The 14,081-nt window shown below is 34.0% G+C and overlaps 2 protein-coding genes across 2 annotated transcripts in view; one reads left to right on the plus strand and one right to left on the minus strand.

Moving 5' to 3' along the window:
• The window catches only part of LOC131591572 (coiled-coil domain-containing protein 146-like), a 67,169-nt gene that overhangs the window by 45,906 nt on the left and 7,182 nt on the right, over window positions 1-14,081 (minus strand). The gene's annotated exons all lie outside the window — the stretch shown is intronic.
• Window positions 908-5,174, plus strand: LOC131591721 (fibroleukin-like). Its single transcript, XM_058862705.1, has 2 exons — window positions 908-1,562; window positions 4,251-5,174. Exons 1-2 carry the CDS (start codon window positions 950-952, stop codon window positions 4,955-4,957), a joined length of 1,320 nt encoding a protein of 439 aa, XP_058718688.1. The 5' UTR covers window positions 908-949; the 3' UTR covers window positions 4,958-5,174.

Below are 14,081 nucleotides of genomic sequence, written 5' to 3' on the forward strand. Positions count from 1 at the left end.
AAAGGTGGCTGTAGAATGAAAATGGCAATTGTCACCTGGAGAATTATTTAATTTGGAGTGATTAGTCATGTAAAGTACATTATTAACTCTGAAAGCTGATAAGAGGCATAATAAAAAGAAGAGCAATACCTCAAACAGAAGAGAGTTCCTTCTCTAGGTCTCTGCCTCGCTTTAGATTTAGAATCTGGGACATCAATCAGAACATCAGGATTTTCTTTGGGTTTCCTGTACCATTAGTCTAACAAGTAGGATCTCATGCATCAAAGGGGAAACTTTCTTAAGTCCACTTCCCCTCACTTAAAAAGGCTCAATAAGAAGTACCCCAAATCAGATAACAGTGAATTTTAACTGTGATGTGCCACAGAGATTATGAATATTCCAGATAGCTATTTTAAAGTGGGCTAGATGAAATAGCAAGAAAAAAGTGCTGTTCATCCTCCTGAATTTGTGACTCTATACTGAAAAATGTTTGGAACCAAACCTATACATGTGTTTCAACATGTATGGGATTTTAAATAATTTATATGAATATGTCTATTAAGTAAAAAAAAAATAGGGGAAGGTGGACTGACTGTCAGTAAAGCTATTGCTGTGATAAATCTCAAACTGGGAAAAGGGCTGATTTTCACTTTTTCTACCTGCTTTTTTTTTAAAAAAAGAAAATCCATGTACAACAAGGAATGAAATTAAACTACATAATTTACCAACACACATGCATTTCATCATCTTCCTTACATACACTAGCTCTGAGTCAGAAATATTCACTGAAATGTGCTACTCTTGCAAGCACTACCTAACTTTGCTCTGCTATTAATCACTCGTGATGCAAGCACTCCCACCCATTTCTGAGAACAGTGTAGGCTGTCTGATAACTCACAGGCTTCAAGCTGCCCTTATAAAGTTGTTCCACTTCTGCATACTTCCTCATACTGCTACTTTCTCGGTGAAGATGAAGCTCCTCATTTACATAGTCTTACTGAAGTCAGCTCTCCTTGCTTTAACAAACGTTTTGGCAGTTATTTTAGAAGAGGAAGAGAATGCTAAAGAAGCAAAACTTACTGAGACTTGTCCCATAAAGCTCAAATCTAATCGGAAATGTGATGAAGGAGAGGATTGTCCTTATCAGATAAGTTTGCCTCCGATGACCATCCAGATACCCAAAGAATTCAAACTGCTTGAGAAGACTCTCAAAGAAGTACAGACCCTTAAAGAATCAGTAAACAAGCTGAAGAAATGCTGCCAAGATTGCAAGCTGCAAGCAGATGACAACCAAGAAAGAGACAGAAGCAATGAATTTCTGCTACCGAACACTGCAGAGAACAGCGAAAGCCAAGATAACAGAGTAAACGAACTGCAAAGCAAAGTTAACAGAATGGCAACCAGCTTAAAAAATGCAAAGAGCCAGATTCAGACACTGCAGGGTCGTTTAGAGAAGCTGAGCCTCATAAACATGAACAATGTGGAACATTATGTTGACAGCAAAGTTGCAAATTTGACATTTGCTGTGAACAACCTGGATAACAAATGTTCTTCTAAGTGTCCAGCAATGCAAGCAAGACCTGGTATGTAATCTGTTAACTCTTACTGCCTGTATAAACTTTCAGTGCATTTCACTAGTATTAGGTAAACAATTTAAAATTTATTTTACCCAAATAGCTGCGTTATTAACTTCACAAGTATTTGCTCTTTTAGTGTTTATTTATACTCCTGTAAAATATTTCAGCAACCACTAGAGGGTTACTGAGAGTTGCAGGTGTTCAGTTCCTCCTAGAATTGGATTTCATTAAGGGATTTAAAACATTAATTTTTAAAGGACAGTTTTTCACAATTTAATAAATAAACATGAAAAATTAGCTTTATTTTACACCATAATACCCTTCATTAGAGGCATTATACATCAGTGACCTACACAGACTTTCTCCTTGGATGAGAAGGGGTAAATTTTCTTTAGGTGTTCCTTAGAAAACTGCCATTTTATTTTTCCTTACTCCAAAACTGCAGATATTCTGAAAAGGGGTCCAAGACATCATCAATCAGCAAGTGAATCTAGCAAAATGCTTAGTTTTTAACAGATGGATAATAAAATAATTTTCTTATCATCACAGCAAACATCTGAAAGGCTCAGCCAAAAAAAGCTTACTAACAGCACTTATCAATGTATCATCATTTTAACACTAAACCCTCTGCATTAATTTAATATATAAACAATATAAAACAGAAAACAGATGTTAGCAGTGAAAAAACTTGTTTTTCTTTTACGATTTCATTCTCCTAATAAAGGAATAGAACCAATGCTCTCTTCCTAATGTTTGCTGTCATTAAGGCAAGATTGAGTGGTGTTCTAAAAGTCAAATAAAGTTTTTATATTACATATAGGAATCCTTGAAAACAAGAAATGTTCCCTAGATTGTCAGTGTATTCTACCACTTAGATATTAAACATAAGAAGATAAAGCTCTCAAGAGACAAAACAGAGAAAGAGCAGGCTGCATTGCAATCTTTAAGTCTCTTGCTTAACATCCAAGATTAAAATAAAATTGTCCTTCTATCTACATCTATATTCAAAATAGAAGGATCTGCAAGTGTACAGTGTATGTACAGCTGAAATTCTTTAAAGTGTTCTTCTCTGAAAAAAGCAAATAAGTAATAAAAAGGTAAAGCTTTTACTATATGATTAATCAAATCAGATAAAAATCACTACAAATAAATTATGTTTGTTCAGATACAAAACTCTCAAAAAAAGAATGAGTAATTTTTTTGTTATATTAATAATGGGCAATGAATCAAATTCAAGTAGAGTACTTCAAAACAGACTAAATAACAGACTAAATAAATTTTTGATATTCCTCACATTTATTGAAATGCTGGGTATTGTTCAGGACACATGATCATGTAGATATTCTTTATATTTTACAGCAACATGCTAAAAACATTTGTAGTAGCAATATATTCATTATGAAAGCTAGCAAGGAAAACAGCTACAACTTTTTCCTATTCAGGAGCTATTCTTGCACCCACTGAAAATAATAGTAAAACTTTGTTTAAATAGGAGTTAAATTGGATCATAAAAGCATTTTATCAGAAATGTATATTCAGTGTTAATAACTGCTCTGAAATTTAGTCTACCAAAGATTTTACACGAAGTTTGGTGAAATAAATGAGAATTTATTGTGGTTTCATAAATGTCCAGTTTCTGGCAAACAAGAAGTCCTGAGTCTTACTCCGTGCTGCAGCCTGAGATCACTCCTCCCTTTCAAGAAGTAGTTTGTTGAGATTTTCTAGGAAAAATTACAACAGAACTTGCAAATGAACATGCCCGTACATTCAAATTGGCAGTAGGAATGAACATTATGGTTTTGATTCTTAACTGAGAACTTCTGAGAGCTCTCCATATCACTTAAGAATATGGAATTTTAATATCATGCTGTTGAACAGAAAGACATTATTGGATGACATTGTGGAGCAAAAATGGATTTTCATTCTGAGGGAAAAATCTGGGGGTATTTTTCTTCTGAAGAAAACACATTATAGTAGATCACATCAACAGTAGATGCTAACATCCTTCCTTTCTGTAAAGCCAGTGATGCCACATACACAGGAAATCACCATCACCTTCATCTTTCTAGGAATCACACAATTACTACAACAGATGTGACAATTTTATTACTTTTTTCCTGCTTCCTAAAGTACAGTCAACATTAACACACAAAGCATTCCTAACATGTTATGTTCTCTGTCAAATGATGTTTACTTAACAATAGCCAGGTTAACATCATTCCCACATGGACAGAGTTCTTTCTCTGACATACTGCCAGATGGAGCTGTAAATTGCAGGCAGGTTGTGAAGCTATATATTTAAATCCAAAAAGCAGCAAATGTAAACACAAAGCATTAGAAATACGGACTCAAGAAATCAGGTTGAATTTACACAAGATAATGAAATGATAGAGTAGAGAAAAGGACAAAAAGGAAAGCAAATATACAAAATGCCCTTATATTTTGATAAAAAAATGTAATTTAGATGGTTTTTTTTAGACAGCTGTCTGATGCAGAGACCCTAGGTGACATCTGTTATAAGGTAAATCTGATGGAAAAGGTGTTTTTCCTTAGACCTTAAATTGCTGCAACACTATTTGCAATGTAAAAGTCTCTCCAATGCAAGTTCTTTATGCCATATCAGTCTTGGTAAAAAATTTTCATATTTTTAAATTGAAATTATGTTTATTCTAACACCACTTGCTCTTTCACCAGTTATACAAATAATGCAGAGAGACTGTGCTGACCACTACACAGCAGGGAGAAGGAGTAATGGAATCTACAGGATTAGCCCTGATCCCAGAAATGAGAGCTTTGAAGTTTACTGTGACATGCAAACACAAGGAGGCGGCTGGACAATGCTGCAGCGGCGTCAGGATGGCAGCACTAACTTCAACAGAACCTGGAATGACTACAAACATGGCTTTGGAAACCTCAGCAGGGAGTTTTGGCTAGGCAATGACAAAATTCACCTCCTGACAAGGAGCCAGGAAATGCAACTGAGAATTGATCTTGAAGATTTCAATGGAATCAGAGAGTATGCAAAATACGACCACTTCTACGTGGCCAACGAGTACCTCAAGTACCGTCTCAGCGTCCACGGCTACAGCGGCACAGCAGGAGATGCTCTCCACTACAGCAGGCACTACAACCACGACCAGAAGTTCTTTACAACCCCAGACAAGGACAATGACAGGTATCCCTCAGGAAACTGTGGTGCATACTACAGCTCTGGCTGGTGGTTTGATGCCTGCTTGTCAGCCAATCTCAATGGCAAGTACTACCACAAGAAATACAAGGGTGTTCGCAATGGCATTTTCTGGGGTACGTGGCATGGTATTTCTGATGATATTCCCACTGGATATAGGCAACCCTTTAAATCAGTAAAGATCATGATCAGACCCAAAAGTTTTGTGCAGTAATTCTACACATTTCTCTTAACTAGTTTGCTTTGGATTGCACTCAAAATCATACTTATTCAGTATTATACTCAGAAATCAAGTATTCAGTTATGTTTGGCAAAAGATTGTTCTAGACAAAACAACATACTTCCACATAAAATTTTTAGAGACAGTTTGACCCATATAATGTACTGAAACCAGCATTAAAATAACTGAATATCTTATTGCTAAAACTTAACACCAGTTCGGTCTTCGTTTTGTTATGTAAATATTTTAAACATTGCTTTTGGTGCTTTTACTGACTGTGATATACCACATTTTATGACTTTAAACTTTTATATTGTCTTCCACAAGTCATGTCTGAATGAATACCTACATTTTTACCTGAAAATAATTCAGAGTTGTAACATAAATCTGTCAACACTTGGGAAAAAATCTAGTCTCTCTAAAACAGTATTTTTCCATCATCTATCCTTCACAACTTCAAAGGTATACCATAGCAATATCAATATAAATCAGGAAAAATACTAAAAATTATTCTTTTTAACAAAAACCGAAGGCCACATGGTTTGCCCAAAGACACAAAAAAAGGCCTTGAAGAAAACAGAAAATGAATATGATTCCTTAAAGTTCATCCCTTTATCAAAATTTTTTCAAAGAACTTTATGGAAGAACTGAATAAAAGCAGAGAAAATAATTATAAAATCATAGAACCATTTAGTTTGGAAAAGACCTTTAAGATCATTGAGTCCAACTGTTAACACAGAACTGCCAAGTCCATACTAAGCTATGTCCCTAAGTGTCACATCTACACATGGAGAGAGCATGTACTGAACAACATTCTTGCTCTTTTTGGTTCCTCCAAAAGTTCAAGCTCAAGGTCCTATTTGTCATTTGTAGGAGAAAGGAGCCATTATTTAGCTTATTGCACATTTATGCAGGCAGGTAGAGAGGTAGGAGGAAGACACATCAATAAGAATCCATATTCTTTGCACTAATGCCTCTAACTACATACAAAGTGTTTCCAGTGCCATTTTGCTTTCTCCTGAATCCTTTAGGTAAGTCAAATGTTTCAAAATGCTCTTGTAGGGACTCAAGCTTTCATTCAAATACTTCTCAATCTAGATATCATTAGACCCTAAAACTAAAAAAACATTATAAATGTTTTGTAACATAAGAAAAGACTGTTCTCCACGTTTTTTGACTACACATATTGTAGCCACAGAAACATAAAAAACCTAGTGTTGATTCTAAACAAAAAAGAGAATATATTAAAATATTTTCTAAAATATAGCAAATAGAAAAATAAAATTGTCAAAGAGTGCAGGAATTTCAAATTAGAGATTCTGTTATTAAATCTTACAATGTAGACAGTGAGCACAATTTTGACTGCACATATCTAGACCATGTGTCTATAGTGACGAACATTGAGTGGAGATGCAACTTATCTTAGCAAGAGGCTATTTTATGTTGCTTACACCAGCCCTGAGACACAGAAAAACTACACTAAGACTCTATTTCTTTATCAATTAAAGTGTGGTCATTGCTGGCATAGCCTTTTTGATTAAAAGAGACATAAAAAAAAAATACAAGTATACATCTGACCTAATACTTTCTAAATATGGCCTCTACTATTTTTTTTAAGATTACAACAAAACTATTTTGGTTATAAGTTATGCAAATGAAGAACACTGGCAATAGCTAAATTATAAAATATTAATATATATTTTAAGGAAGTAAATACTTTGAAGAATAATTCAAATGTAATTTGGTTTATTATATTTCAATTTTAAAGAGCAATGAAAAAATTTAATTGCAAGATGTATCATCATTGCTTGAGAATATGTTTTGAAGCTATAAAATATTTATTTTGAGATGAAAAATAATTATCTAAACAAGACAAAAAAGCAACTTATGAAGTATTGGTTAGAAGAGAAAATATCTAATTGCATATAATAATATTTAATCATTTGCATGAAATGCACAATTTGTTCCTATTCATTATATGATAACTAGTCAAATATGACTTCCAGTAACTACAAGATTCTACTTGAAAATGTCATTTTACTACTAAATTGTTGGAAGAGAAACTGCCCTTTTAAAATCTTGTTTAAAGGAAACTTTGTAAAACACAGAAATTTTAGCAGAATAAGCAAATATGACTAAAATCACCTGCAAAAGCTTTGTCTTCTCATGTCTTAAAAAATGGAAAGAAAAAAAAAAAGCCAAAAGAAAGTGTAATGCTGTTACAGAAATCTGATTATTACCTGCCTGGAACTGTTGTAGCTGAATCTCTGTCAATGTGTACTAGTTTTACAAAGTGTAACTCCATCTATTTGTTGTAAACATTACTTGTTTTTTCTCGGTGTAATAAAATTATCTCCCACTTTAAAGCTGTATTACTGTCATAGATGTGCATGAGGACTATAAAAAAAATTCTCATAAATAATTTTATTGATTTTCTGTAAAAATTGAAGGAGTAAGAAAACACCAATAACCAACACAGATAACTATATGTGACATGGCAAGAGAGTAATTGCTAGTTGTGATAGTTCCTTAGAGATCTGTTTTATGACCCTTCAACTGCCATATAATACCAAGGGCTGAAATCTCAGATTTTTTTTGGTACTATCCACATTTTAGAAAAGAAAAAATAATTTCCCAATGAAGAGTTTACACAACCTCTAACATGAAAGAGGAGAATCAAACCAATGTTTTTACCTTTCAGATCACATACAAGAGTAATCAAAGCTTGTGAATACAAATACCATCCCAAATTAAATCATTATTTTTTTTATACAAAGAAAAAGCCCTTGATCTCTGCCTAAGACTTAATAATTCAAAACATGTCTTTCAATCTGTGGAAAACATCTATGTAGTACTGATTAGCATATAAAAACACTTGTGGTTTTAATCCTGCTAATATTTAAATTGTGAGTTTTAGTGGAAAAAATTACTAACAATGGGTTTGCTAGAAAAATTCCTATGGCTTGTTTCCAAAATATAAAGACACAAGCCCATTCGTTCAATGTGATCAGCCAAGCAGACTGTAATGTCTTGGCTTTCTATGCATTGCTTAAACAAAACCAAACCAAAACTAGAAAAAAAAAACCCAAACAAACCAAAGAAATTAAAAAAAAGGTTTGAAAGCACTGGTGCTTTTCCCTTCCCTTTTAAATGCAAATACCTGGTTCCTTAATTGTGTTTATTGGGAAAGGCAACAGTCAAACTTGGAGTGAGTTGAGAACAATATGCAGCTTGATAAATTGGTGGGGAAAAGACCTTACTTTTACGTGTTTCTTTGGAAAATAACTTAAGATGGTTGCCATTTCCTACTGAGACCCCTGTTGACAAATTAAACCAAAATCAAAAGTTCCCAATTTACCTAGCTTCTATGGTTTACATGTCATGGAAAAAAAACAAAGCAGGAAGGATGTGACTTTGAATTTTCATAGCGCAGAAAAAAAAAAAAAAAAAAAAAAATTGGCCTACAAAGAAATAGGATTTAAATATATTTAATATATTTTTAGGGTTTTTTTGTTTTTTCTTTCAGGAAAAAAAAAAAAAAGATAAAATGGTATATATAGGCCTGAAGACATTGACATAAATTTTAAAGAAAAATAGCTGAGCAATACCATATATAGGTCCTGCTAAATGCAAATATTTCACATACTAAATCGATCTCTTTCATTCACTGCTTTAATTAAACTTTTATGGCTTTTATGGAGTTATAGTTCTTCTGCCAGAAGTTAATTTGGCTGTCATGCTCAATGGTAACCAGAAACAGAAAACAGTGTTTTAAGATGGCATGTCAAGTCCAGCCCTCACACAAGTCATGAGAACATGGAAATTATGAAAGCAATATTTTTTAAGTCCTCATTCATAATTTTTTTTTCTGATCTCAGCAAAAGAGTAATCCATTTGGAAAATAATAACAGGAAAAAATAACCCAAATTACCTGATTATGTTCATATATCAAGACAAACTGGAAGTTTAATTAAGGTTACATTTCAGCAGGAGTAGCATGTCATCATTTAAAATTACACTGTACAAAATAATAGTAGGCTTTGCACACTTTCAAGCAATTACATGGAGCAAATGATTTTTATGGAGAAGCAGGATGCACTTTGAGAAACAGAAATTCTCGTGCCTTTCCTCAGACAGAGTACAAAAGTCTCTCCGTTTCACTCTGCAGTTTAACCTACATATGCTAAATCCAAATACAAGGATTCTTTCTCATGCAGCTATTTAAGGCTCTGTTTATTCAGGAGTATCTGGACACAGGTGCTTTGAATAAGTAAGCCAGGAATCCCCTTTTTAACATTTAAAGTAAATTCATGTGTGTAACAGATGATTCTCCACCAGTTATGTTTTTATTGAATTTATAAGTGGTTAACCTTGCTCTGTCTTTCTCATCACATGGTTGTGCTGACATACAATGCCAGTAGAACCAATTTTTAGTACAAATTTGTCTTCTCTCTAATACATATTTTAGGTGAGAAAACAGAAACGAGATAGCTTTGGAAAACAATATAGCAATGTATTTCCAAGTCTCATGAGTATCTGAAATGGCTGAGAAAAGGCCAAAATGCAAGACGTTATAGTTAAAGGTTATTCCTTCCCCTAGTCTCACACTAGAGAGCTCTAGTTCTTCTGTATGGTATGAAATCTGCACACTTGACTTTATAACAGCATAGAAAAACAAGGCATCATAAATACTTTCAAACAGACTTTTCAGAAATGAACAGAAATGCCCTCTGCTTTGTGATAGTTCAAACACACCCAACCACTTCCTGGCCTTGTTTCCACACAATGTCACCTGCTAGTGGTAAAAAGAACCTCTCCATAGAATGAGCATGTTACACCAGCTCTGTTCCCAATCCTGCTGATTGAAGGCACCTGTAAATTCACCCAATTCCTCTACAGCTTTTTTAGGAACAATCAACTTTCCTATTGCAACAACAATTTGCTTTAATATTCACAATACAAACTATTTCCTACTTGCTGGAAGCTGTTGCAAAAAACCATACTCCAGCTTACAGACACATTATCAGCCCCAGCTGACTTCCCATGTGACCATTCAACAAAGTCAAAAAAGGTTTTTCTAATTAGCAGTCAGATTCCTGTGCATGGAGGTGGAGACAACATCTGTCTTAGCTGTCTGTGCCAACATATTTATATGCTTTTTTGTTGGGCCAGGAGCCTTTGAAGCGCGTAGTGTGGAGCATGCCAGGATCAGCTTAAGTTTAAAAATGTTGTTTGCCTTCAACATACTAAGCTGTCTCAAGACTTTTATATCTTTTATAGAACATATACTAAAACACTTAAAAAATTATGCACTGCTATAGTTACAATGCAAAAATATTGTGATGATCATACTTTATAATAAAAGAAAGCACACTACAGAATGTGTACAGGGACAGAAATTAAAATGGTTCTTATGTTAAAAAAAAAATAAATTATATCCTAATCTACCAAGGTAGCTTTTCTAGGAAATTTTCATTTTATGATTAATAAACTCTTTATTTTTTTAAAAGGAAAGCTGTTTACACCCACCATTTAACCTAAGTTAGGAGAGAATTAAAGACCAGCTTGTTACCAAAAGAAATTGCAAACAACTGTAACTTGTAGAATTGTGTTGTTAGATGACATCATGCTACTGAAGAATTTTATGAAATATTGATTCTTAGTGTTTATATTTGAAAGTTGTAGCCAACCTTTATGTGACTTCCTCTTCTTTCCTGCAGCACTGATATGAAAAAGGAGAAAAATGAGAAGTACCTTTCTCCCCTCAAACAACATTCAAACACTGAACATATGCATCATTCTTTGACATTAAAGTTCTTACAGATAGCAGATAGACATGAATCAGCATCAGATAATCAGAAGCAAAATTTGCTTGGGAATTCTTTGTTATACTGTTGACTTTTTGGTAAATATTGAGATTTTGCTCTGTGTTTCCACTAGAATTGAGATTTTGGTTAGCACCTTTATTAGCAGTTCAACTGCTTTTGGCAATTAGGAGTACAAATTCACTAATCTCAGAAAGACTGAGTTTGAAAATAGTAATGAAAAACATCCATGAAAGGTTCTTTCTGCTTCTTGATGGTAATAGGACACTCGGACATCAGAGAGGAAGAAATGTAGCATGATAGTGACAATTTCCATCAAAAAAAGCAGAACAAATGAAAGATTTGGTGCTGGTATCAAATAGGGAGCACCAACCATTTTACAGGATATAGAGTGCAACAGCTTGCAATAGACCAGTCAGACAAATCTCCCAAAGAAGCTTATTCTTCTGCATGTTTAGATTTAGCAAGAAAATGGATCATGCTTGTTAGCAGGAAGGGACTATTGTGGTACATTCCAAACAAGGTATCTGCTCACTGGATCTGGAAAACAGCAAAGCACTTTTCACTCAAAAGTGCACTATTCTGCAGAACTAATAGCTGCCTCAGAGTGTCCACTGCAAAGACACAGAAGATAAATGTTGCAGAATCATTTTTCTATAAAATTCTTCATATCAAATGTATACATTTGACTGAACTGCCTTTCTAGACTAAGAACATACCAAAAAAAGGAAGAGAAACAAAAAGCACAAGACACTGCCTTGAGTAGAAACACCTCAGACTGGGAGAAGATACCTGCCAATTGATATCTCTTCTGAGTTTTTTTGTTTGATTCACTATCAGATTGGGAAGATATGCAGAGTAGGAGTCTTTTTTTGCATCTGGGAGTGTGATTTGGGCTACAAAACAAAACTTAAGCAACAGAAAATTATTTGAAAATGGTAATAGGTTACAAACTAAACATCAAAAACATCATTATGACAAATGATGTCTTATTTATTTATGTTCCCATTAAAACTGGACCAGGTGGAGGAAAGTAAAACACAACTTGAGTGGCCAGAGGGGAAAAAATTTTACTGTCCAATATGGTGAAGCACAAAAATTATGCGGACAAAAATGAAGAGAAGGGGCAGGAGGCAATTTTTAACTGATTTCTTTTTTTATTTTCATTCTGCATAATCTTGTCTTTTTGAGCATTTAATCTAGTTTCATGTCATATTTGATTGCTTTTTCTATTCAAGTGACAGTTTCTGTTTGTCCTCTGGTGCTTTACCAGTAAGAGCATTGTTGTAGTAAGGATGATAAAAGAATAAGGGAAGAGGATAAATACATTATATTATCATCTGTTCCAAAAGAATTATAAATTTTCAGGCAAAGGGTGAATACAATTTTAGATCATTTTGTTGAAGCTAATTACTACTAAATATCCATTTAATAAAATTAATGTGTCTTTAAACTTATACAATGTACATATATGACAAAATTTGCTGCCATCTAAGAATCAGATTACATATACATGGCCTGTAATGCACTAAAATCAAAATAAAGCCAGCATAATTTATTGCATCTTAATGTAGCATTTATTCAAGTAATATATTTCCTTTGTCACACAGGTACTAGACTATGTAGTTTTCCATGAAAATTATTAACAGATGCAGATTGATTTATTTCTAACACTAGAAGAACACAAGATATAAGGAAAGATTCACAATTCAAGGAAGTAAATTAGAAGTGTTAGAGCAAAGATCTTTATTTCAAGGACATAACAACAAAGGCAAAAAGAAGTGGAAAGTTCATTTTGTGAATGCGTAGCAGTACCCTAACCAACAGAACGGAGATGTCAGCTTGGTAATAAATAGAAGACTTGGTGAAAAGAAGTCATGATAAATTGGCTTTTGTTTGAACTCTGTCTAGTTTTTAATATTTCTACCTAACCCACAAAGCTAAGCAATGTTACTATGTTTTATTAAAAACAAAGGAGAGAGAGTGTGCATGTTTGACTTCTTGCTCTTTGTATGTTTGAGTTTTTGTTGCTTACATGAGAAAAACAAGACTGGCTTGACTGGAAGCAGGCACATACCTGTTTTTAAAGAAATTTTGTAACAAAATGTGGCCCTTGCGATAAGTACATGCTGCACAGGCATAAATGACTAGTCAGTGAAACTGAGACAATATGACACAATTCTGCTTCTGTGGAAAAATCCTAAAAGCTATTCCAAGTAGTTGAAGCCAGCATCAATGCAAGAACCTCTATGGTGACTGAAGTCATATATTTGTCCCTGAATTATGTACAAAGTTCAACAAAAGAAAACAAATACGTCAGTGGAAGAGAAGAAATGTGAATAAGTGATGAAAAGCCAAACTCACCAGTAAAGTACATGTGCAAACTGCTAAAAACTACAGTAAAATAAATGAGTCATAGTTCTCTTCTAGAAATTGACAAAATGACCAGAGGACCTAATTTACAAAATACTATTCAAATTGCTTACTTTGTTTTTCCACAGCATGTTTTTTCATGAGCTGGGAACAACTCTAAATACTAAGTTTATCCTGCATTTGCCATTAATGGTTTACAGTGTTATCAGTGTTAAACAAGTTAACTTTAAATTTGATATGCAGAATAGCCTTTCTGGAAAGATTTTTTTTTTTTTTTGAGAAAAAAAAATCAGGCAAATAATCTAATAATTTTCTAGAATAAGTCTAGAAAAATTAGTTTTCACTATGATTAAAAATAAGGAAAACAAAGCAGAAATGCAGAATACAATTTAGAAGGGGAATGGGGGCACTTTAGCTGCTGCCTTGGACTGAGAACAAAGGGGGTTTGTGCTGCAACAGTACTGGAAGTTGTGGGCTCTCCATACACTGGCACTGGACTGAAAGCAGCAGTTTCAAGATACGTTCAGTATGATCTAATAGCAGGATAGGAAAGGGTCAGTCCTATTTTCCCCTTCACTACAAATTCTTGCCCTGTCCTCTTTCCTGACCTTACGTTGTAGGCAGAGAGTGAGAGCCAGGGTAGCAAACTGATCTGACAGATCCAAGATGGAAAGAGTCCAAGGTAAATCAACTTTAGGTAAGAACTTCAAGTATGAACAAAGCCTCATAAGGATACAAGAGAGAGATGTACATTTTTATTATAAAAAGGGCAGAAATTGGCTGGTCTCTCTTTTTAATGTGGAAAAGGCAAGAAGAAAGCTGCATTATTCACTACAAAGTAAACAAACTGGGATATAGGGAAAACTTTTTATAAAATCCTGGCAATGATGACCTGCTGGAAAAGGATATCCAAAGAGCTA

This window comes from Poecile atricapillus, chromosome W, assembly GCF_030490865.1.
Source record: "Poecile atricapillus isolate bPoeAtr1 chromosome W, bPoeAtr1.hap1, whole genome shotgun sequence".
Lineage (NCBI taxonomy): Eukaryota > Metazoa > Chordata > Aves > Passeriformes > Paridae > Poecile > Poecile atricapillus.